Source organism: Triticum dicoccoides, chromosome 6A (genome assembly GCF_002162155.2).
Source record: "Triticum dicoccoides isolate Atlit2015 ecotype Zavitan chromosome 6A, WEW_v2.0, whole genome shotgun sequence".
Taxonomy (NCBI): Eukaryota; Viridiplantae; Streptophyta; class Magnoliopsida; order Poales; family Poaceae; genus Triticum; species Triticum dicoccoides.
The window spans coordinates 370843620-370868460 of record NC_041390.1 but is presented as its reverse complement, the minus strand read 5'-3'; the positions used below and the strand labels follow the sequence as shown (position 1 = coordinate 370868460).

General features: G+C 48.2%; 2 protein-coding genes across 3 annotated transcripts; both read left to right on the top strand.

Annotated features, from left to right (window-relative positions):
• Positions 1-1281: 1281 nt before the first annotated feature.
• On the top strand, positions 1282-10513 carry LOC119316938 (ubiquitin carboxyl-terminal hydrolase 4-like). The gene is made up of 6 exons (XM_037591331.1): positions 1282-1662; positions 3370-3486; positions 6099-6197; positions 9016-9201; positions 9277-9458; positions 9831-10513. Exons 1-6 carry the CDS (start codon positions 1417-1419, stop codon positions 10225-10227), a joined length of 1227 nt encoding a protein of 408 aa, XP_037447228.1. The 5' UTR covers positions 1282-1416; the 3' UTR covers positions 10228-10513.
• A 1074-nt stretch (positions 10514-11587) lies between these two features.
• Positions 11588-24793, top strand: LOC119316935 (UDP-N-acetylglucosamine transporter ROCK1-like). 2 transcript variants are annotated; one of them, XM_037591324.1, is made up of 7 exons: positions 11588-12017; positions 15817-15865; positions 15938-16164; positions 22796-22994; positions 23065-23208; positions 24168-24242; positions 24332-24793. In XM_037591324.1, exons 1-7 carry the CDS (start codon positions 11857-11859, stop codon positions 24494-24496), a joined length of 1020 nt encoding a protein of 339 aa, XP_037447221.1. In that variant the 5' UTR covers positions 11588-11856; the 3' UTR covers positions 24497-24793. The 2 variants fall into 2 exon arrangements, with proteins under 2 accessions (XP_037447221.1, XP_037447222.1); XM_037591325.1 differs by having other exon boundaries at positions 11590-11981.
• The last annotated feature ends 48 nt before the right edge of the window (positions 24794-24841 follow it).

The following is a 24841-nucleotide window of genomic DNA, read 5'->3' as shown; positions in this document are numbered from 1 at the left end:
AGGAGGGTGGGGGGGGGGTACTCCAACATCCTTTCTAGGAGTAATATTTAAGAAAAAGAGTGCTTTCTTAGTAAAAGATTTTTTTGAACGATAAGCTACATTATCGAATTTGGCCCAGTAGAAAGGAAGGTCCGCTAGTTTTGCCCTCTGTGGCCTAGTCTACTCTCGATATCACTAATTAAGGAATACTCGCTGCAAAGATCACTCCGATTCCCCCTGTTTGCGACAAGTAGCGCACATGCAGCGCGTCACTTGTCGCAACCTGAGAGTTTTCCCTTTTTTGTAGATCCATTTATTCAAAACGTTTTATCTCTTAAACCGTGCGTCCAAATCTCGAACCACTTTCACCGTTGGATTCCTCGCGTCGAGATCTTCAAAACTAGATCCCATGTTGATAGGTTTTGACGAACTTTTTTTCACGAGAAAAACTGGACAAAAAAACCGAATGAAAAAACCAAACCGGGAGCACGGGTTTTTTCCATTTCCGAAATAGGCACGTCTGTGCCTCTCACGAAATCACAACCGTGCCTCTCGCGGAAGCAAAATCGTGACTCTCGCGAAAAAAAGAAGAGAAAATACATTTTTTTTCGTTTCCAAGGAGGCACGGCCGTGACTCTCGTGGAAGCACAACCGTGCCTTTTGCGGAAGCAAAAGCATGACTCTCGTGAAAGAAAAAACAGAAAACGTGTTTTTTCCTTCCCGAGAGGCACGGTCGTGACTCTCACGAATGCATAACCATGCCTCTCGTGGAAGCAAAACCGTGACTCTCACGAAAGAAAAAAAATAAAAAACACATTTTTTTCTGTTTCCAAGAGGCACGGCCGTGACCCTCGCGAAAGCACACCCGTGACTCTCGCGAAAGAAAAAAACCAGAAAACACGTTTTTTTTTTCATTTTCGAGAGGCACGGCCATGACTTTCGCAAAAGCAAAACCATGCTCTATCGCGAAAAAAAAGAAAACACGTTTTTTCGTGCAAAATATTTTTTTTTAAATTTTTTTAATTGAAAAACTAAGGAAGATCGATGAAAAACCAAAATGTCGAAAAAATCCAGAAAAAAATCATTTAAAAAGCCGAAAACGCATGTGAAAAAAATCGGAGGGATCGCATAAAACACAACACGTGGCGAATGGCTGAGAACACGCCAAGTGACGTTGATCGTTGCGAGGCTTTCAAAGAAGCGCTCGTTAACTAGTTGCTCTCATCTACTCTCAACCCCACACAGTGTTTCTGCAATGGGCTGGGCGGGCCATAGACCTGGGCACCAAAGTCAACTAGAGCCATTCCGTTTCCGTTAGGAACAAGGTCAAATCTTAGATGCACATCAAAGGCCTTCCTGTTGAAAAAAGCAAAGCATCGGCTAACAGAAACAGGCTACATCTGCGCGCTTGGTTGCGAGGGCGTCCAAAAAACCTGGATGGCTAAACCGGCGCGATCGCCGACGGCGGAGGCCCTGCCGGCCGCGGAGAAGTCCCGCTCCGCGGTCGGGTCGGGGCTCCGGTCCCTCGCCAGCGCCGCCTCTGGATTTCTGGATCGGTGGTCGGTCGTCGGGACGGGCGTCTCCAGGCTCGAGAAAACTCTCGGCGACCAGTTCCCCGAGGGTGAGCACTACTTCGGCCTGGAGAATTTTGGCAATACCTGCTACTGCAACAGCGTGCTGCAGGTAACCCAATCCCCTCTACTACGTCGTTTTGACCGGCCCGTGGTGTTAGCTGCATGTTCCGTGCCAATCTGGTGGTATTCGCATTCTATTTTGATTAGGTCGTTCCTTTCGAAACTGTTAGGGTATCGTTGATTGTTTGCGGCAGGCACAGTTCAAGGGACTAGCTAGTGAATTTTGTGTATTTGGCATTGTCATTGATAGATATGGTTAGGTAATTGTGCCTCTCCTCAGGTGATGTGATGGTGGATGATAGGGCTGGAATTCAACTCAAGTTGAGCCACGGCTCAACTCATTAGAGTCTGTTAAGATAACGAGTTAGCTTGGCTTGACTCGTTAGCATAACGAGCTCAGATTCAAACTCGGCTTGACTCGTGTAACTTGCGAGCCAGTACGTTTAATTTGTTAAGCTCGCCCTGCAGTGGCGGAGCTTGAAACAAAAAACTGGGCGGGCTGGGCAGGCTAATCTGAAGGGAATTGCTCTTGAGCTGGCCATCACTTCATGCATAGTGTGAGTGTTTTGCTCTTAGGCTGGGCGGGCCATGGCCACCTTTTGCCCTCACGTAGCTCCGCCACTGTCGCCCTGCCCACATGAGTCTCAGTGTCTGGGCCCTGCCGCTATGATCAGTCTCCGGATTGAGGTGGACGTGATGGCCGCAATGGTCGGGCTCTTGGCTCCGCTAGCTCATCCTCCAGCCGGCCACGGTGACCTTGGCGGGCTTTCCTCTGGTTGGTGGCCTTGGAGGCACCACCGGTTGGCGGCGCCGTCACCAGCCGCCCTTCTTGCTGTCTGATGCCAACTGGTTTGCTACTCCTGTACCCCTGTTTTCTTTTTGTAGACGAGCAGTGGGCATTTGCTTAGACATGGTGAGCTAGTTAAGCGGCTACTAAAACCTGATACAAAAATATAATTCACTGAATCAACTATGACTTGTACTCTTCGCTCCATATGCTTCAATATTAGTTATTCCTTAATTTTAACTGTTCCAAGCAGGTTTACCTTTAGAGTTGCAATGTCGGTATTCCTACTCCCATATAATAAAATTCCAAATCCAGGAATCCTGGCACTTTTGTTGTGCTCTTGCATTATATGCCCCCCACCCCCCTGGTTTGTTTGAAATATGCAAGAATTAGCAAACATTTACAGCAGGGTGATATGCCCTTAGTCCTCTTATCCATGTTCAAGAGTGCATGATGAATGACTAGTCTAATGGATCCTGTGAAACAAATCAGACAACATATCTGTTTGGCATTACTGATTGTGGATTATTGATATTCTCAAATCCATTAAAATGAAGAAAATGAGTCCGGCAATAGCACTGGTTCTGTTTAATGTTTCGTCGCAGTTAACAGGGAAGGGGGTTGTTTCCATATAATTGAAGGGAAGTGTTATTCCTGACACAAAGCAACGGTTAACATCCCTGTGTTGCCTATTTGTTAGCATAGATGTATTATTGTGGGCCTTTTGCCTAGTACTGTTGATAGCATTCACTGTTTTCTGATCAGGATCATCTTATACAAATGAAAAATATTATCCGTTTTCAATTATTTGTTATCCATGTTCAGTTTTGGTTCCTGTTGTCATTTGTTATTTTAATAAATTATTGGTTCTTTACCCAGACCATCCGTTCATGCTTGCTACAAGTACTGTGCAGTTATCGGTGTGTCATGTACTATATTAAATATGTCCAAATTATACTTTTATTTCAGGCACTTTATTATTGTATTCCGTTTCGGGAGCAGTTGCTGGAATATTATGCAAATTACAGGAATCCAGGAGATGCTGAGGAAAATTTGTTGACCTGCTTGGCAGATCTTTTTGCGCAGGTGAAAATACAAATACTGTTATTAGCTGATATACTGCTACATTTGATAGGTTGTTGCTCTAAAAAATCAATTAGGGTACCCACTCTATCACTAACTAGTCAGTGCACACATGGATTCCATGTCATCATAAAATTTAAAGATGGTAATCTTGAAGATTATTGGTTTTACTAAAAATATATGCTTACCAATAGATTGATTTTTTTCTCATACACGGTTCAAATCACTGTGTCGTCAAGTCATGAAGGGAATGGGAGTCAGTTTTTTTAGTTTTTTTTGGTGATTCTTAGAGGAGATTATGGTAAGTAATTAGAATTCTGATAGAAATTAATGGATAGCAGAACCAACTTAATGACTGAGCTATTTGATTCCATTAATCAGAGGGTTATAAACTGTGGTTTGACAGAAAGTAGGGCAGAGGTAGCAAAAACTGAAGAATCCATTCATGCTTTTTGTATCTGTGGTGTAAAGATAGCAGGTCCTCCAACAAATCAAGTAATCAATCATTCGTAGTTTTGACCATCAGTATGTCGAAACTAAAAATAATCTAGATGTTCACATGAACTGGGATCCACAAATTTTTGAAATATACTTTGATAATCTATATTTTTTGGTGATTGATAAGTTATGATGATTTTGTTCAAAAGAATAAAGTGGTAGCAGCAATTCATTCTAGATTTTTTTTCGGAAACACTAACGCCCACACATGTGGCAACATTGCAACTCGCCCACACGCCTGGATCACCGTACAGTTAAGTTTGCACGAATCTTGACACACCGAGGCAGTTTTCGTGTGCCACGTAGGACAAGGCCGGTGTGTGGGCGTTGGAGAGGTCGCCCACACGCCTCACAGCACGTGGTTGCCAGCTGCGCTGTGTGGGCGAACTAGTTTCTGCCCACACAGCCACCACCTAGTCCACGCGCGTGTGGGCGAACTGCTTTTCGCCCACACGACAGTCGTACGTTGTTGGATGGCAACTGCAGTTGCGCGTACTGGCAACTAGGTAAACACACATGGCAATTATGATTCGTTTGCTAGACGGCAACTGCAGTTGCGCGTACGTGGCAATCAGGTAAACATACATGGGAACTGTGATTAACCACACGTGGCAACTAGGTAAACACACACGACAACTATTGTTTGACCATATGTGGCAAGTAGTTAATCACACACAACAACTATGGTTTGATTACACATTTACACGTGGCAACTACCATAAATTAGACATGGCAACTATAGTTAACCAAAACAGAGAGAGTTGCCATGCTTTTACAACCATATTTGCCATCCCGGATAACTACATCTACCATCCCGGATGGCAACTAAATCGTCATCCCGCGGGTACCTATTTTAGCTGCGCCAGGACGTGTGGGCATATTTTGCTTCGTGCCACACGCGCAGGGTGGGGATGGGTAGTACTTGTTGGGCGTGTGGCACGAAGTAGCTGCGCCCACACGTGTGGGCAATTCTACTGTTTGCCCACACACAGCCCGTGTGGGCTGCCCCCTGCTCATGCCACACACGGTGTGTGGGCGAATACCTATTATGCCACACATGTGGTGGATATCGGCGTCCATTTTTTTCTTACAAAAAAGTCAATTATGACATATTATAACAAGTGAGAGCAGCAGGCAGCAGTTAAAGTGATACTTTTGAGACCGTGTCAGTATCTAAAACGTCCTATATTGAGTGATGGAGGAGTACTAAGAGCACTAATAAGTACTTCCTCTGTCCCATAATATAAGAGTGTTTTTGACACTACACTAGTGTCAAAAATGCTCTTATATTATGGGGCGGAGGGAGTAATAAAATTACATTGTTTCTTGACAATCCGGATTTTTCCTCACTATATGGCAGTTTTTTGTGTGCTCGCGCATGTATGTGTTTGATTTGGGGAAGAGTACTTGAACCTGAGAAAACTATATTATACTCCCTCCGTTCCTAAATATTTGTCTTTCTAGAGATTTCAAATGGTTACCACATACGGATGTATATAGACATATTTTAGAGTGTAGATTCACTCATTTTGCTTCGTATGTAGTCATTTGTTGAAACCTCTAGAAAGACAAATATTTAGGAACGGAGGGAGTAGAATATAAATAGTGGTTTCTCATTATTTACACTTTCAGGGCAGTGATTGGACACATTATAGTCATAGATACTAGATAGTACCATAGTTAATTTGGTTTGTCTCAGCTGTCAGTTTTGCATGGTGCTTGCTGAAAATTTTAATAATTTTTTCGTATAACTGTCTTAACTCGTAAAAATATGACTTCTTAGATTAACTCACCTGCAACCAAGGTAAGACAGCAGACATGTTATTAGTTTCTACTCCCTCCGTTCCTAAATATTTGTCTTTCTAGACATTTCAAATGACTACTACATACGAATGTATGTAGACATATTTTAGAGTGTAGATTCACTCATTTTGCTCCATATGTAGTCACTTGTTGAAATGACTAGAAAGACAAGTATTAGGAACGGAGGGAGTAGTAGCTAATGACTCTCCATATTTATGATTTCATGAGCATGATGTTATTTGGTTTGCACATGTTACCTGAAACTTCTGCACATTTTTGTTCGTCTAGTAACAACGGTTACTCATAACTTGCAGATAAGCCTATCGAAGAAAAAGACTGGTGTTATTTCTCCAAAACGTTTTGTCCATAGAGTGAGGAAACAGAATGAATTGTTTCGTAGTAATATGCACCAGGTAACTTGCAGATAGCTTACAAAGCTTATTAATGCTCAGGTATTTATTTATTTGGTAACTAGATTAGCTGCGCGCTACCCGTCATTCACATGATCATTCACCAGGCAAACCAGTACGTAGACCGTGGAATACATTTTTGTATACAAAGGAGATGAAAACCAAAGCTTGACTAATGTATGCATATATAAACACTGACTAAGCAATTATCTTTTCATGAATATGCAAAGCTTGCGTATCTTTTCATTGATAGAAGGAATTAGAATGAATACAGATAATAGAAGGAATTAGAATGAGTACAAATAAGGGTACAACACATGGCACAAATGCAAGGAAGCGTGAGCATGGTGCCCGGAGTAGAGGACAAGGGATGCTCGGCCTGAACAGAGGAAACTACACAGCTGGACTCACTAAGCCCCGAACAAGGGAGGCAGGCCGAACTAGCAAGACGTCCAACATCACCAAAACCAACTCAGGGGACACTGTGAGCGAGCAAGATAGCGCCTTCAAGAAGGAGAACGACGCCACACCGCTGCCGCCATCCGGTCCATAGAACCGGACATAGGTTTCCCCTGAGCTCGAAAAGGGGCGTAGATGAAAGCCGTGGCAGCGCCTCCAAGAAGGAAAACGACACCCGCGAGCGTCGCCGCTGCCAGCATTGGCAAGCCGAGCAGAGACTTCTCCTTGGCCTGATTCTGTGCAATCCCATAGCCTCCGGATGCAGAATCTGAGATGAGGAAGCTGCTGTAGGCCGGAGCCGCCATGTCTGGAGGGGGGTTGGCCGCCGGAAGGTGGCACCTGGCACCACCAAACACGACAAGGGATCTGGCATCAAGCGAGGCGTGGAGGTGTACAGGGTCGGTGGTGCGGCGAGGTTGAGAGAATCGGCGCAGGGGAAGTGACGACGACCAGCGACGCCGGCAAGCTAGGACTGCAGAGTGTAGATCCGAGTTGCATAGCCGTCAGGACGTTGACGAGCTGTGTGAGCTGGAAGGAGCACGGCTACCGAATCGCCGGGGCTAGAGCTGCACCGGCAGAGGACACCGACAAGCCACGAACACTGGAGAACGCAGGTCTAGAGGCCGCCAGGGCTGGAGCAGTGCCAGCAAGGGTCCACTGCGAGGCGCCACACAAACACCACAATGTAAGATTTGGTTAAGAAGCGTTCCTACTCTCCCTTGGGAGACCCGTGTGCGTTTGTTTATTGATGGCAAAACAGCCTTGCCGTAGCGTACAAGATAGATACAGGAGGGAAGAGATAGATGTAGTTTAAGATTACATGTAGTCATAGTTCAAAAAAGCGCTAGGCGTAAATTGTGCGTTTTGCCACCGCCTTGCGCTTTACTGACCAAAGTGTATGCTTATGCGCAATTATGCGCAGATTAAGCATAGTTACGCGCAATGCGTTTTGCCAACGCCTAGAGCCTAGGCGTGCTTAAGCGCTCGCTTAGGCGCGCCTTTTTAAACTATGCATGTAGTGCACAACTCAAACTCTTAACACACGACACAGGCCGGCGCGCCGCCAAAGGCACCCGCCGCCGGGGAATCGACCACGTTGCCTCAACAACTGCCACGCCGGAGCCTCCACCGCAGATTGAGGGAGGTGGGCGCCGCTGGAGACGAGGGCCACCGCACGAGGCAGGCCCGCGACCGTCCGCAGCTCCTGGGTCCACATTCCTGCCAGCCGCAATGCCAGCAGCAAGGCCTACATATGAACCTACAAAAGCACCTACATATGAAGGAAATACATTTATATATGTATATATATACTTACAAAAGGTAATGTATATACAGATAACAATAAGAGAATACAATACAAATCAGACAATTATCAGATCACCTTGTTTATTTGCAACCAAATCATTATGATAGTCAATGTGGCATAATCTGGAAATAATATAACTTACTCCCTCCGGTCCGAATTAATTGATGCAACCTCTATACAATGTATATATATACTGGGAAGGGTAAGCTATAAGATAAGAGATCATATGGCACCGTCACATTTATAGATTTCACATTAGCATAGGCCAGTGTTATAGTGATGGTACTCCCTCCATTTCAAAATAATTGAAGTTCTAGGATTGTCCTAAGTCAAACTTTTTGACCCAGCCAGCTGCAGCAATCGCAGCACCAAAAGTGAAGCTTTTAGTGCATCAAAAATATAAAAGATTTGCCTGCAAGTCACCAAAACAGCTTGTCTACTTGTGCATGTTGTGAGAAGCAACCGAGAGGGAGGGAGGGAGGGAGGGAGGGCACAACAAGAATAACACGACGATCAGAGAGTAATCTGGTCAATATAAAAGAGTTGCAATGTAAGTCGAGGAACACGAGCAACATGAAAAGATGAAGTGCTAAGAGTGGCATGACTAGCGATAGGAAGAGAAGTACCATATGCGGCAAGAACATGAATACAATAATCTAGAACTCTAATGGATGACAGAGCGGAAGAATCGGGAGTCATATGGAAAGATGCTCCCGGATCAACAATCCACGGGGATGTACCTAAGGATTGGCTCGATGTGGCCATTGGAGGATGCGTGGTATGGAGAATCCGGAGAATTTGATTGGAGACCGAAAATGAGATGTAATTGACCGTCAGGAAACACTAAGCTCCAATACAATGTGAGGAAATACGTAACTTGTATTTCCATGAGGCCGTACGCCGATATATATGCACGTACATGTGTGTTAAATATGCAGAAAACCCCTTATACGAATATGCGATGACTATATTACATGGCTAAGTATATATAACTCTTAACATTAGGGATATAAAAGAGTAATTGTTCCATAAGTAACTCCTCTTTGCTCTCTGTAGGATGCCCATGAATTTTTGAATTTTTTGTTGAATGAGATTGTCGATATTCTGGAAAAAGAGTTTAGTACTGTGAAGGATTCTCCTGAAAGCACATCCCCTGGAGGGGTGGCAAATGGCGAAGTTTATCATTTAGCCAATGAAGTTCGAAGGGAGCCGCTGGTTACATGGGTCCACAAGAATTTTCAGGTGACTAGTCGCTAAAATGCAAGAATGCGTTTCTTCCAAGAATTTTGTGCTTATAATCACCATTTTCATTTGCAGGGTATTTTGACCAATGAAACAAAGTGCCTGATGTGTGAGACTGTCACCGCAAAGGATGAGACATTTTTAGATTTGAGCATCGACATTGAACAGAATAGTTCACTAACAAGCTGCCTGAAGAGTTTCTTTTCCACCGAGATTTTAAATGCCGAGGACAAGTTTTTCTGTGACAACTGCTGCAGGTAACAATGTTCTATGTCATTGTCATTTTGATCCTTAATGTTCTGTCTCTCAGAGCAACAATAGAGGCTTTACGCATCAAATTCGAGGAACAAAATTCGAGGAACATAATCCTTAATGTATATAATCTACTCCCTCCGTCCCAAAATTCTTGTCTTAGATTTGTCTAGATACGGAGCGGAGGGAGTATATATTTAGTTATTAAAATGATTGCTCAGTGCCTCAGATGTCTGTTTGTTCAGTATGTTCTGCTCAATAGGTTGTCAACCTGGTCCTCCCTAGACAGAAAAGTGCGTCGAGAACTACCATAAGTGAAAAGACCGTTTGTGCTGCTTTATTTCCTTTTAACACTGAAATTGTGGTGCACTGTGCAGTTTGCAAGAAGCACAGAAGAGAATGAAGATAAAAAAGGCGCCACAAATATTGGTGATCCACTTAAAGCGCTTCAAGTTCATTGAACAGCTGAGTCAGCACAAGAAACTGTCATACCGAGTGGTATACCCCATGGAGCTGAAGCTGAGCAGTGCCTCTGATGATGTGGATTGCGAATACTCACTCTTTGCTGTGGTAGTCCACGTTGGGAACGCTGCCAACCACGGACATTATGTAAGCCAGATTAAAAGCGGCGACCACTGGCTGTCATTTGACGATGACAGTGTTGACAAAATTCAGGAGTCAACCCTGCAAACGTTCTATGGTTCTTCTCGCGAATATTCTGGCAACAGCGATCATGGCTACATCTTGTTCTATGAGAGCGTTGCAAAGAGCTAGGAATTTTCCAGGATTAGTGCTAGCGCTGAAAATAATAATTACAGTGTGCAGGATGGGAACCTGATACCTTTTGGTTTCAAAATTTCCTCAGTTTATTTACTGCACTGCAATAGAATATAGAGTAATTCCATAAGTGAAAGTTCGACTAAAGTTTTTCTTGTAACAGAGACCAAACGGGTATTCAGATTCGGACAGAACTTGTATGGCGATTTGGCTCCTGAGCCCAGATGCTCCGGCAATCTGGACCGCCGTGCTTTGTCTAGGATGCAAAAAAGGCCATATTCAATGCTCACCTTAGAAAGCAGCCCTAAATAGGTCAACGGCCCAAAAAACCGTTTCTTTTGGGGTGCATTTTATATCTAAAATCGTGGCTCCAATAGTTCTCCCATATGCAAATTTGCTCCAACAGTTGTCCCATATGCAAATTTATGTAGTCACATTTTGAGGCAGCCTAGAAAACAGACCATTGTGCTGCAAAAGTACATCACGTACGGTTACAGCAAAATCAAAACCACATTCACGTGTGTTCGGAACATTGCGCGGCCGCGCACCCGCAGTCCTTTTCCTTCCTGCGCTGCCACCGAGTCCCTCGTTTTCCTTCGCCCCTCCGTCTGCCACTATGGCCGCTCCCCTACGCAGCTGTGTGCCGCCACATGCCCTCCAGTGACTCCGTTGCCACCAAATCCGCCACCGCTGCACCTCCCTGTCGTCGGATCCACCTTTCGCCGTCCCACGGCCTCGTGTGAATCGATCACTAGCGCCGCTGCCGACCGCGGCGTTTGGCTGTGGCAGTCCGCCCGCTACGCCACCGAGCATTGGCTTGGAACGTTTGACCCGACGAAGCTCGCCGCTCGCGATTTTGCATAATGTGTTGGAGGCTAAGTCGAGCCTAAGAAGAAGGGAATTCGTATTGTCATGGAGCAGCGCGACATCTCGAAGAGCGATGAGGGCGGCTATGGCAAGGTTCGTCGCGGAAAGTCCGCACCTCGTGCAAGCGGTGTACGATTTCTGAGTGTAACGCAACAAGCCAGCAAAGAAGGACAAGGCGGGCCCCCCGTCAAGGGTGATCAAGGGTTGAGTCGGATGACAAGGTTCAACCCAATGAGGATGCCGACATTGACCAGGACAATCTTAATGGCGAGTAGTTGTTCGTGGTTTAAGTTTGCATGTTTGTAATCCAATTATGTTAAGTTTGCATTTTTAAAACTTTGAGTATTTGAATTTAATTTGCAATGATCAAATTATAGATTGGATGTCCCATTGTAGGGCTCCTTTTTAGGGCAGCTGTTGGAGTTGAAAATTTTATGATGCCCTGAAATTACTTTTTGATACATTGAATAGTTTTTCCAAATGCTCTATTTATTCTAGAGCAGTCGTTTGGAGATGCTCTCGAGTCCAGAAGTCCAGATCCCCAATTTCCCTCTCCCTCCAAATCCGACCTCGCTTCCGAATTCCCTTCTACCCCTGGTTTGCTAGGCTCCACCTCGCCTCGGCACCGCGTTTCCGTATCGACTCTACGCCGCATAGGCAGCGGCCAGCCATCGTCCCCCTCCAGTGCCTAGAGTAACCCGCTGAAGTGGCAATCCAGCCGAACTTGTTTTCGATCGGAGCCGGGCACGGCGAGGGCGAATGGGTTCGGCTTCTAAGCCATCTCCGACGGCGGCCGCGCCTAGCCGGCGTAAGGTAGCGCTCTGCCTGACGCTCCTCACCCTGCAGTACGGCGCCCAGCCCCTAATCTCCAAGCGCTGCGTCGGGTACGCCGCGCACCTTCGTATCACCTCGCCCTCAAAGTTACTCTCTCATCTCTAATGCTTGGCTACTCCGGCATCTATCGCTGTATGTCAGTCCCTTCGTGCTGTTCCCGTTCGATTTGGGGAATTTTATGTGCTGGTGTTTGGGAAAATATTTGCCAAAAACATGTACTAGGCTATAGAGTTGAGCAACAGGGTGTCGACTAGGTAATGATGAGAACGAATGACACCATCACCTTCATGGGTTCAACAGATTGGTATAACAGCCTAGCCTGGACTGGTTGGGTGAATGCAGATTGTTATGCGCTTGTGATGACTTATGGCTTTATGATTGTTTCAGGCTGCATCCGGTTAGCAGAATGCTCATTATGTTTAGGGTGTTATGCTACTTGAGTCTTGAGTGGATATATATGCCATCAGATTTTGTTATTTGGCACCTGACAGTGCCTGGGTAATACAATGTTTTTTTAGGGATCTGGTGATAAAATCATAATTAACTCAATAGTCTGATCTTATTATTCATGAAACAGTGATGTGTAAGCTGTCTTTTCAGATGTTATCCTCTTCTATGAAATCATAAGCCTAGATGCAGAGTTCGTAAGGGCAAACCCGTGGGCGTCAACTAGTCGTGGCTTCGCCTGCAGCGAGGTGCAGTGGGCTGGCCCAGTCCGGGGCTTTGCTGCGCGCGTCCGCATCTGTTTGTTTGTTTGTTTTTTTCCTCTTACTTTCTGCTGTGGTTTTTGTCTTCGAAAACACTAACGCCCACACGTGTGGGCGTTACCCAATTCGCCCACACGCCTGGATCATCGTTCATTGTCTTTTGCACGAATCTTGACACGAAAAGGTGGATTTGGTGTGCCACGTAGGACGGGGCTGGCGTGTGGGCGTTGGAGAGTTTGCCCACACGCCCGCACCATGCTGTTTGCCAGCTGCATTGTGTGGGCGAACTGCTTTTCGCCCACATAGCCACCAACTAGGTCATGCGCGTGTGGGCGAACTGCTTTTCGCCCACACGACACTACTACCTTGTGGATGGCAACTGCAGTTACGCGAACATGGCAACTCGGTACACACACATGGCAACTGTGATTCTTTGCTACATGGCAACTGCAGTTACGCGAACGTGGCAACTCGGTACACACACATGGCAACTGTGATTCTTTGCTACATGGCAACTGCAGTTACGCGAACGTGGCAACTCGGTACTCACACATGGCAACTGTGATTCTTTGCTACACGGCAACTGCAGTTGCGCGTACGTGGCAACCAGATAAACACACATGGCAACTGTGATTAACAATACATGGCAATTATGGTTGGACCACACGTGGCAACTAGGTAAACACACATGGCAACTACTGTTTTGACCATATGTGACAAGTAGTTAATCACACACGGCAACTACGGTTTGATTACACGCGGCAACTACCATAAATTAGACATGGCAACTATAGTTAACCAAAACAGATAGAGTTGCCATGCTTTTACAACTACACTTGCCATCCCGGATGACTACATCTGCCAACCAGGATGGCAACTAAATCGTCATCCCGCGGGGTACCTAACGTAGCTGCGTCAGGACGTGTGGGCATTTTTGCTTTGTGCCACACGCACGGGGTGGAGATGAGTAGTATTTGTTGGGCGTGTGGCACGAAGTAGCCGCGCCCACACGTGTGGGCAATTCTAATGTCCGCCCACACACAACCCGTGTGGGCTGCCTCCTGCTCACACCACACACGGTGTGTGGGCGCATGTCGTATATGCCACACGTGTGGCAGTTATCGGCGTCCTTTGTCTTAGTGTTTTTCTTTTCCTTTTTCTGTTTTGGTTTTTATTTATTTATTTTCATTTTTGTTCTAATTTTTTTTTCGTTTTTTCCTGGTTTGGTTTTTTACTTCTAATTTTTTGCGTTGTTTTCCTTTTTGATAGTTTTCTCTATGAACTTTTTCCTAATGTACATCAAACTTTTATTTAATATACGATGAACATCTTTCAATGCAAACCAAACTATTCTTTTAGTCGATGATAGTCGGACATGGGTTATAGAAAGTTAAGAGCTATGGAGACAAACTTTGGAATCAGAAGGTTTTAAGCTTAGTAGAACTAAAGTTGAGTACATGAGGTGCGGTTTCAGTACTACTAGGGATGAGGAGGAGGAGGAGGTTAGCTTTGATGGGTAGGTGCCTAGATGGTACCTCAGAAGGACACCTTTTGATATTTGGGGTCGATGCTGCAGAAGGATGGTAATATCGATGAAGATGAGTCATCGAATCAAAGCCGGATTGATGAAGTGGTGCCAAGCTTCTGGTGTTCAATGTGATAAGAGAGTGCCACAAAAGCTAAAAGACAGCTTCTATAGGACGGCGATTCGACCCGCAATATTGTATGGCGCTGAGTGTTGGCCGATTAAAAAGCGACATGTTCAACAGTTAGGTGTAGCGGAGATGCGCATGTTGAGATGGATGTGTGGCCACACAAGAAAGGATCGGATCGATGATATACATGATAGAGTTGGGGTAGCACCGATTGAAAAGAAGCTTGTCCAACATCGTCTGAGACGGTTTGGGCATATTCAACGTAGGCCTCCAGAAGCTGCAGTGCATAGTGGGTGGTTAAAGCGTGCTGATAATGTCAAGGAAGGTCAGGTTAGACCAAACTTTGACATGGATTAGTCCGTACGGAGAGATCTGAAGGACCGAAATATCACCAAAGAACTAGCCATGGACAGGGGTGTGTGGAAGTTAGCTATTGATGGGCTAGAACCATGAGTTGGTTTCGAGATCTTATGGGTTTCAGCTCTAGCCTACCCCAACTTGTTTGGGACTAAAGGCTTTGTTGTTGTTGTAGTTGAACATTTTTTTATATACAGTGAACTTCTTTTAGTGTGTGGTGAACATTTTTTAATACAAACTAAACATTTTTTATTAGATGCTGAACATTTTTTTAATTCACATGAAACTTTTTTAGAACACACCGAACATTTTTTGAAAAAACCCCAAAAGAAAACCGAAGAGAAAAACATCCAACAGCCAGTTTTTCCAAAAAAGGGAAAACAAAAAACAAAAATACGCTCAATTGTGCTTGCTAGATGGGGCCGGCCCATTTGCGCTCCCTTCAGGTTTCGCCTGTGCTTTTTGATGTCTATGGGGGTCGATCAGGAGGTCTCGTTCATAAGTGCTTGAATAGGAAAATTTCTTGATCCTGGTGACTACCTGGGAAATGATTCTATGCCCGAAATGCTTAGAATTTCTTTGAATGCCTGAATTAAAACAGACAATCCCTGTCAATAATTACCCAGAAGTCAATCAAAACTCGGTATTTAATGTTTAAATTTTGACAAAAAAGAACCTTTGAGAAGAAAACTAGTTCCCACTGGCTGATGATCTGAAACCAGTACTACCTGTGGTCAGTGATTTTTTAAACAAGCAGTTTTTAACACTTTGTCTCAGTCAATCAAATTGCCAGACATGTTTTCTTAACAATTGATGAATCAGATGGACACATAGTTCGCTAATATTTAATAATTTAATATTTATGTAATATGTAAAACTGCATCAGTTGAGTTCTTGCCAGATCCCTCAGTCACTATGGTGCCAGAAATGGCTTTGTTGGCAATTGATGAATCAATGGACACATACTCTGTTTGTTAATGATGTAATACTCTTGTAAAACAGCACTAGTTAACAGTTAAGTTTTGGGCATTGCCCTTTAACAATTCCTTAGAGCCAGGTTGTGTATTTCATGATCTTGGACCGTGGATTTCCTTCTACTAACGAAATAGTCGAACAAAGTACTATCTGGATGTGCTTAACCCATTTTGTTGCTTATATTGCTGCAGGCAAGGAGTCATAGTGACTTCATTAGTTCTTGCAATTGAATTCTTAAAGGTATGATAATAATTATATAACCTAGATTGTTCTTTACCGTGACATTCTGTCATTCTGTATACATGTGTACAGGTTATATGCGCGGTCATTTTATTGGTGGCAGAGGGTAGTCTGAAGGCGCAATTCAGTAATTGGAGTCTTGTTGGATCACTGACTGCATCAGGACTTCCTGCTGCCATCTATGCACTTCAGAATAGCCTGTTGCAGATATCATACAAGAATTTGGATTCCCTGACCTTTTCAATCCTTAACCAGACCAAGCTATTATTCACAGCATTCTTCACATATCTTATTTTGGGGTATGCTGATTACCCTATTTGAATTACATACTGTTAAGTCTTGACAAGTGACAACATTGAAGATCCTGTGATGCATTAACCATGAAAATGTAGGCATAGCAATACTTTGGACTTTCTGAATGAATAGTATTCGATTTGTAATGTCATCACGCTGCATGAACAACCACTTCTTGCTTATTTTGGTAACTGTAGCTTGATGCTATTAAGTTTGATTTGTCTTGAGCATAGCTCCATGGAAAGGCAGCATGTTATGACCGGTTTGGTCTATACTAGGAAGAGGCCCACCGGTCATTAGTATTAGGGGCTTGGCCCACAAGTTATCTTACGCAAGTTATTTTAGGCAAGTTATCTTAGGCTAAAGTTATAATTACTAGTTGTAAGACACCGTTGAAATCAGGCAATAAAGATATTATCATCTTCTGTTGCCCGACTCCTTGAGGAGTCGGAACCCTAGCCGCCGCCGCCGCCTCTAAACCCTAGCCGCGACGGCGCCTGTCCGCCGGCGCGCCCGCTCAAGCCCTCGTCCCCCTCTTTGTCCATACAATCTGCGCCGGAGGCGTGGTAGGAACCCTAGTCCTACCAATTTGGTATTCAGAGACACCAGCTCGATCATGTCGCTTCCTCCATCACCGCCGTCGCTGCCAAACACCACCGCCTCGCCTACGCTGCCGCCAGCCCCGTCCGCGTCCATGTCGGCGCTCACATCCGGGACGGCCACCCCGACAGCGCCGACCGCCACCGCGGCAGAGCCGCCCCCCATCCTCTCGCCCGAGGAGGTCTCGGGCACCCTTCGGGAGCTCGTCCAGGCGGTCAAGGGCATCAGCCTCTACCTCGCCGAGAACCAGCCCCCGCGGCCGAGCGCCGCCACCACCGCCTACGGGCCGCCGCCGCTCCCATGGGCCGCCCCGGCCTTCCAGTCACCCTACGGAGGGCCGCCCTCGCCGCCGCTGCTGCTGCAGCATTACCCGACCGCGGGGCACCCTTGGCCCGCGTGGCCGGCTGCCACCGCACCGCTGGGGGACCCCTCCTAGCAGCTTCTCCAGGCGCCTCCGCCGGCTACTTCGACGCTGGCTGCGGCGCCGCAGCTCCTCCAGGCACCGCCACCGTCAACTACATCACCACCCGCGCCCAGGCCCACGGGTCGGCCCCTGCACCAGGTGCAGTTTCCGCCATCACCGTCGCCAATTCCCGCGTGGGCGGCCGGCTCGTCTCCGGGCCCGGTGTATACCACGGCGCCGGAGCACCCGACGCCCTCCCTCCGGTTTGACCGTCCCTCCGGCTCGGCGACCTACGCCCCGGAGATCCCCGACCCAGCACACTCGCTGCCGCCGACTGCAGCAACCCCCGGGCACGGCGGTCCGACACCCCCTCGCTTCGCCAAACTGGACTTTGCCACCTACGAGGGCACGGAGGACCCGCTCAACTGGCTCAACCAGTGCGAGCAGTTCTTTCGCGGGCAGCGGACGCTCGCTTCGAATCGTACCTGGCTCGCGTCCTATCATCTTCGCGGCGCGGCGCAGACCTGGTACTACGCCCTCGAGCAGGACGAGGGCGGCATGCCACCATGGGAGCGCTTCCGGGAGCTCTGTCTTCTCCGGTTCGGGCCTCCTATCCGCGGGAGCCGCCTGGCGGCCCTCGGCCGTTTACAGTTCACCTCCACGGTTCAGGACTACGCCGACCGCTTCCAGGCCCTGGCGTGCCACGCGCCGAGCGTTTCCGGGATTCAGCGCGCCGAGTTATTTGTGGGTGGCCTGCCGGACCATATTCGCGTGGACGTCGAGCTCCGGGATTCCCCCGATCTCCAGAGGCCATGTACTACGCCCGAGCTTTCGAGCAGCGGGCCCAGGCACTGCAGCAACAGCCCGGACGGGGCGGCCGCCAGCCCAGTCGACCAGCGCCGACTTCCCCAGCACCGGGCCGGCCACCTCCAGTCGCGACGACCACGCCCCCGGCCACCACGCGGACTTTCCGCCGGTTGTCACCGGCCGAGCAGCAGGAGCGTCGCCGTCAGGGACTCTGCTTCAACTGTGATGAGCCCTACACGCCGACCCATGTCTGCCCCCGCCTCTTTTACTTGGAGACGGTCGACTACACCGAGGCGGACGACTCGGCCGATGCGACACCACCACCTGAGGCGGCCGCGGACACGCCCGCGGATCCCACAGCGACGGCGTGCGTCGTCTCCCTCCACGCCCTCGCCGGCATCCGTGGCGAGCGGACCATGCTGCTGCCGGTGACGATCCATGGCGAGCGGCTGGTGGCACTGCTGGATACTGGCTCCACCCATGACTTCTTGCCCGAGGCGACCATGCGTCGGCTAGCCCTTCCGACGACGGGCGGGGAGCGCTTGCGGATCACGGTGGCGAACGGCGATCGCCTCCGGTGTCATGGGCTCGCCCGTGACGTTCCCATCTCCATTGGTGGCGAACACTTCTCCATTACCTGCGCAGGGATCGACCTCGGCTGCTTCGACTTCATCCTCGGGGTGGATTTTCTACGGACCCTCGGTCCCATCCTATGGGACTTCCACGCACTCACAATGACGTTCTGGCGGCTGGGCCGCCGCATCCGGTGGGACGACATTGGGGGCGCCGCGTCCTCGGAGGCTGAGCAACCCCTGCTGGATTCCCTTCCGCAGCAGCACAGCGACCTCTTCGACGAGCCACGGGGTCTTCCGCCTGCTCGGGTGTACGACCATCATATTCACCTCATGCCGGGTACCCCTCCCGTGGCGGTTCGGCCCTACCGCTACCCTCAGCTGCAGAAGGATGAGTTGGAGCGCCAGTGTGCCCTGATGCTCGCCGCGGGCATCATCCGGATCTCCACGTCACCCTTCACCACCCCGGTGCTGCTCGTCCGCAAGTCGGACGACACTTGGCGTTTCTGCATCGACTACCGCGCCCTGAACGCGCTCACGCTCAAGGACAAGTTCCCTATACCGGTGGTCGACGAGCTCTTGGATGAGCTCCATGGGGCGCGCTTCTTCACCAAGCTCGATCTCCGGTCGGACTATCATCGGGTGCGTATGCATCCCGACGACATCGCCAAGACGGCGTTTCGCACCCACCATGGCCACTTCGAGTTCTTGGTGATGCCCTTCGGCCTTGCCAACACCCCAGCGACTTTCCAGGCCTTGATGAACGACGTCCTCCGGCCCTACTTACGGCGGTTTGTGCTTGTTTTCTTTGATGACATTCTTATCTACAGCGCCACCTGGGCCGAGCACCTCCAGCACGTCGCCATCGTCTTCAACGAGCTTCGGGCGCACCACCTCCACCTTAAGCGCTCGAAGTGCTCGTTCGGGACACCTACCGTCGCCTACGTCGGCCATGTCATCTCCGCCGACGGGGTGGCTATGGACGCCGACAAGGTGGCGGCCGTCTCCGCATGGCCGACACCTCGCTCGCCGCGGGCTCTCCGCGAGTTCCTCGGCCTCGCCGGCTACTACCGGAAATTTATCCGGGAGTTCGGGCTCATCGCGGCGCCCCTCACGCGGTTGCTTCGCCGCGACGCTTTCGCTTGGGACGACGAGGCGACGACGGCGTTCGAGGCCCTCAAGGGGGCCCTCACGACGGGCCCCGTCCTTCAGATGCCCGACTTCGACCGCCCGTTCGTGGTGGACTGTGACGCCTCGGGCGCTGGTTTCGGCACCGTGCTTCATCAGGGCGATGGACCCCTCGCCTTCTTCAGCCGGCCTTTCGCTCCTCGCCATCTCAAGCTGGCGGCATACGAGCTGGAGCTCATTGGCCTTGTGCAGGCCGTTCGTCATTGGCGGCCGTACTTGTGGGGACGGTCCTTCCACATTCGCACGGACCACTACAGCCTGAAGTTCTTGCTGGACCAACGGCTGTCGACCGTGCCACAACACCAGTGGATCAGCAAGCTCTTCGGCTTCGACTTCTCCGTCGAGTATCGGCCGGGCCGCCTTAACACCGTGGCTGACGCGCTGTCCCGTCGTGACTTCGACATCACTCCCTCCGTCGACGAGTCCGCCGGGGCGGTCCTGTGCATCCGCTCCGGGCCGACGTTCGGTCTCTTCGCCGACATTCGCCACGCAACTGCGACGGCCGACGACGCCGTCCTTCTTCGGCAGCAGCTCACGGCCGGCGACCTGGAGGAGCCGTGGCGCTTCTCTGACGGCCTGCTTCTCCATGGGCGCCGGATCTTTGTTCCGGCGCATGATGATCTCCGTCACCAGGTGTTACAGCTCGCCCACTCGGCAGGTCATGAGGGTGTGCAGAAAACCCTCCATCATCTTCGCGCCGATTTCTACATCCCTGGCGATCGCGCCTTGGTCCGCGACTGGGTTCGGTCTTGTCAGACATGCCAGCGCAACAAGACGGAGACCCTGCGGCCGGCTGGGTTACTTCAGCCCTTGGAGGTGCCGTCTCAGGTCTGGGCGGATATCTCCATGGACTTCATCGAGGGCCTTCCCAAGGTGGGCGGCAAGTCGGTCATCCTCACGGTGGTCGACCGCTTCTCCAAGTACGCCTATTTCATCGCACTCGGCCATCCGTACACGGCGGCGTCCGTGGCCCGGGCCTTCTTCGACGGCATTGTCCGTCTACACGGGTTCCCTACTTCGATCGTCAGTGATCGGGACCCTGTATTCACGGGCCATGTCTGGCGCGACCTCTTCAGGATGGCGGGTGTCCAGCTCTGCCTGAGTACGGCGTTCCATCCTCAGACAGACGGTCAGTCCGAGGTGGTTAACAAGGTCATTGCCATGTATTTGCGTTGTGTGACAGGTGATCGGCCTCGCGCTTGGGTGGACTGGCTTTCTTGGGCGGAGTACTGCTACAACACCTCCTATCACTCCGCCCTGCGTGCTACGCCGTTTGAGGTGGTCTATGGTCGACCACCCCCGCCTATACTACCGGTGGACCCGGAGACGGCTCGGACAGCGGTTGCGGGTGACCTTATCCGCACCCGCGACGAGATGCTTGCTGAGGTCTGTCAGCGTCTCCTTCAGGCCCAACAGCTGGCCAAGCATTACTACGACGATCATCATCGCGAGGCGGAGTTCGCGATGGGTGACTGGGTGTGGCTGCGTCTTCTCCACCGCTCTATGCAGTCGCTTGACCCGCGCGCCAAGCGCAAGCTCGGGCCTCGCTACGCCGGGCCCTTCCCTATCTTGGAGCGCATTGGGAAGGTGGCCTATCGTCTTCAACTTCCAGCCCGCGCTCGCATCCACGACGTCTTCCATGTGGGGCTGCTCAAGCCTTTTCGTGGCGAGCCACCGGCGGCTCCTCCAGCGCTTCCGCCAACCGCCGATGGTCGCATTCTTCCAGAGCCGGCAAAGGTGTTGCAGGCACAGCTCCGTCGTGGCGTCTGGTTCGTCCTCGTTCAGTGGGCGGGCCTTCCGGAGGAGGAGGCTACTTGGGAGCAGCGTGAGGATTTTCACCAACACTATCCAGACTTTCAGCTCGAGGACGAGCTGTTTGCGCAGGCGGGGAGAGATGTTATGACCGGTTTGGTCTATACTAGGAAGAGGCCCACCGGCCATTAGTATTAGGGGCTTGGCCCACAAGTTATCTTAGGCAAGTTATTTTAGGCAAGTTATCTTAGGCTAAAGTTATAAATACTAGTTGTAAGACACCGTTGAAATCAGGCAATAAAGATATTATCATCTTCTGTTGCCCGGCTCCCTGAGGAGCCGGAACCCTAGCCGCCGCCGCCTCTAAACCCTAGCCGCCGCCGCCTCTAAACCCTAGCCGCGACGGCGCCTGTCCGCCGGCGCGCCCGCTCAAGCCCTCGTCCCCCTCGTCCTTGCCCATACAATCTGCGCCGGAGGCCTGGTAGGAACCCTAGTCCTACCACAGCATCGCAAATTTAACACGCTATACTGTTAAGCCTTCAAGTATTTTTTTTATGGTAACAATCTATGAAACTATGACCACTGCTTTAGGTATAGAATTTAAACCGGAACGTAGGTGATGATCCGGATACCTGTGTGAACATTGGATATATTTTTGAATGGACCATGACACTATTTCAACAGATGAAATCAAGCCAGCAAAAAAGAAAGACATAATCATGCCTGAAGAAATATTGGCCTTCAGCTGTAAATTATCTCAAGGATTTTGACAAACTGCCTGTAATTGGTGGTGGGGTTATAAAGTGAAAATTCTCAGAAGGTGTTTTATCCTCAACCCTGGGTAATATAGGGTTAGTGCGGCAATGGATCCAAGTTATTTTATACGACCACTGGTATTTGGGCTGATATATTTATGCCCATTTCTGTGTTGCTATTGTGTAGTACTCCTTGAGAAAGGATGAAATAAGCAGACTTGACCTCCCTGCTAATTGTCAGAATTCTGATTCGGCTGATTCCTTGATTAATGCTTGTGTTTCATACATTTAAGGAGTTGCCTCTTTCTTTATAGAAGTAAGTGTACTGTCTTTTGTGTTCCACATATCACATTGGTTTAATCCATGTGGGGCAGAACAAATCTTGGCAATTTATTTTACGGGCGAATAAACGTGTGTAATTGCGTTCTCTTAATAACTTGTTGGCGGGTGCTTAGTAGTACCCTCGGTATCATTGCTTTTCTATTCACTCTGCGGATAGATATCTATCTGGAGTGATTTCATACTCATTTGGTTGATTTCTTTTGGGGTCATTTTGCAGGCAAAAACAATCACCCAAACAAATTTTAGCATTAGCCCTCTTAATCACTGCGGCTGTCCTTTTAAGCATTGGGGAGAGTAGCAGGAAAGGTGCAAGTGGTGGTAGCTCTGATTATGTCTTACTCTATGGAATCATTCCTGTTACTGTTGCATCTGTGTTGTCTGGTTTGGCCTCTTCGTTATGTCAGTGGGCATCTCAGGTTAGACTCGTCATTCTACTTTCCAGGAAGGAGTTTATCGCCACCATTAACATTTTTTCAACAATTGCAGGTTAAAAAGCATACATCTTACATGATGACTATCGAGATGTCATTTATTGGGAGTATGTGCTTGTTGGCAAGTACCTTTCAGTCACCAGACGGAGAAGCCCTGAGAATATATGGTTTTTTCCATGAATGGACTTTATGGACAGTGGTGAGCTCTTTGTTATTTTGTTATGCCTTGTTTCCTCTTGCTGTTAGGTCAATTTGAGCAAAACAAAATCAGTACAATGCATTACAAACCCATAAGATCATAATCATAATATATTCTAGTTGCATAAAATAAACCGGAATTGAGATGGCTAAGTAAAGTGCGACAAAACCTGACAGTACACCTGAACTAGTTCCTGCCTCCCTTTTTGATGAAGCCATGAAGTTATGTCCTCCCTTTTGGATTGTATTCTGACTTTGAACACTGTGCCAGTCATGTATTTTTTTTAAATAGTCCGTTATGGGATTGGCTAAGTATCAAAAACTTCATCTGCAATCTGTTTCCACTTTGCACCCAAAGGGATTTCAGTCTCTGCTACTGCCATTGTTTATGACGGTGGAAGAATATGGGTAACTACTTCAATAGAGATGGCCAGATGGCATGACATAGGGCGTTGAGTAGAAAATGTGTCAGGGAGCAAGGACATAATAGATTGTTAAACTACTACTAATATTGCTTGATTCCTAATTTATACATGCGGTGCCCCTTTTGTAGTCTTTAGAAATGGGCCATTGATTTGCGAGTCATATGGCCACCGCTTCCCTTTGTGATACTACAATCTTATGCTAATCATTTGAGGTAAAAGAGAAATCTTTGAACTGATTTAAAGAGCATCGCTAACATATCCAATACACACACTTTCATTTCAAATGATGATTTGGGCCATTCATGAGCAGGAAGGACCATTGACTTCCCTTTGTGGTACAATTTCATGCTATTTACTTGAGTTAACTGTATATAGGAACACTTGGAAAAATCTTCGCAATAATTTAAAAGTGCATCTGTAATATATCCAAATGTACATAGTTTCAATTCAAAAGATGATTTGTGGAAAGTATGAAAAATGCTGTACGTTATATGAATCTTTAAACCTCAATAGTAATCTTCACTCATTTCCTCAGATACCAGTGTTAATGAATGCTGTCGGTGGGATTCTTGTTGGTCTTGTCACATCATATGCAGGAGGTATTAAAAAGGCAAGTGCTTGAAATACCACTAAATGGAATACACTTTCCTTTCATTTGGTCCGAAAAATTGAACTATCCTTTTTTTCTTTTCTTATCAGGGTTTTGTGGTTGTCTCGGCTCTCCTCGTAACTGCATTACTCCAGTTTATATTTGATGGGAAGCCGCCATCACTGCATTGCCTGGTGGCACTGCCACTTGTTATGACAAGCATATTCATTTACCAGAAGTATCCATACGTTGACAGTAAGAAGAAAGACAGATAAACATGCTCGTCAGAGAAAGGTTTTACTTAGCATCAACAACGTAATACTGACTAGTATTTTATCCGACGGAAGTTGAAGTTGGTACTGAGAAAATGGGGCCATATTTGACCTGGAAGAGTGTGTATTCATGGAGTAATGTATCAACCATCTGTCGATCCCCACTGTGAACTGAATTATTACTAGCTTCACTAAACATGTAGTCGATTCCAGTTAATTTCATGTTGGTTGTATTGTCTTCTACTCTTGAGCTATTGTTGTGTGGGTCAAGCCTTTCTGAGTAGTATTATATTTTGAGCTGTTGTGATTGTTTGAACTTTGATCATGAGGAGAGGAGGGAACATCATC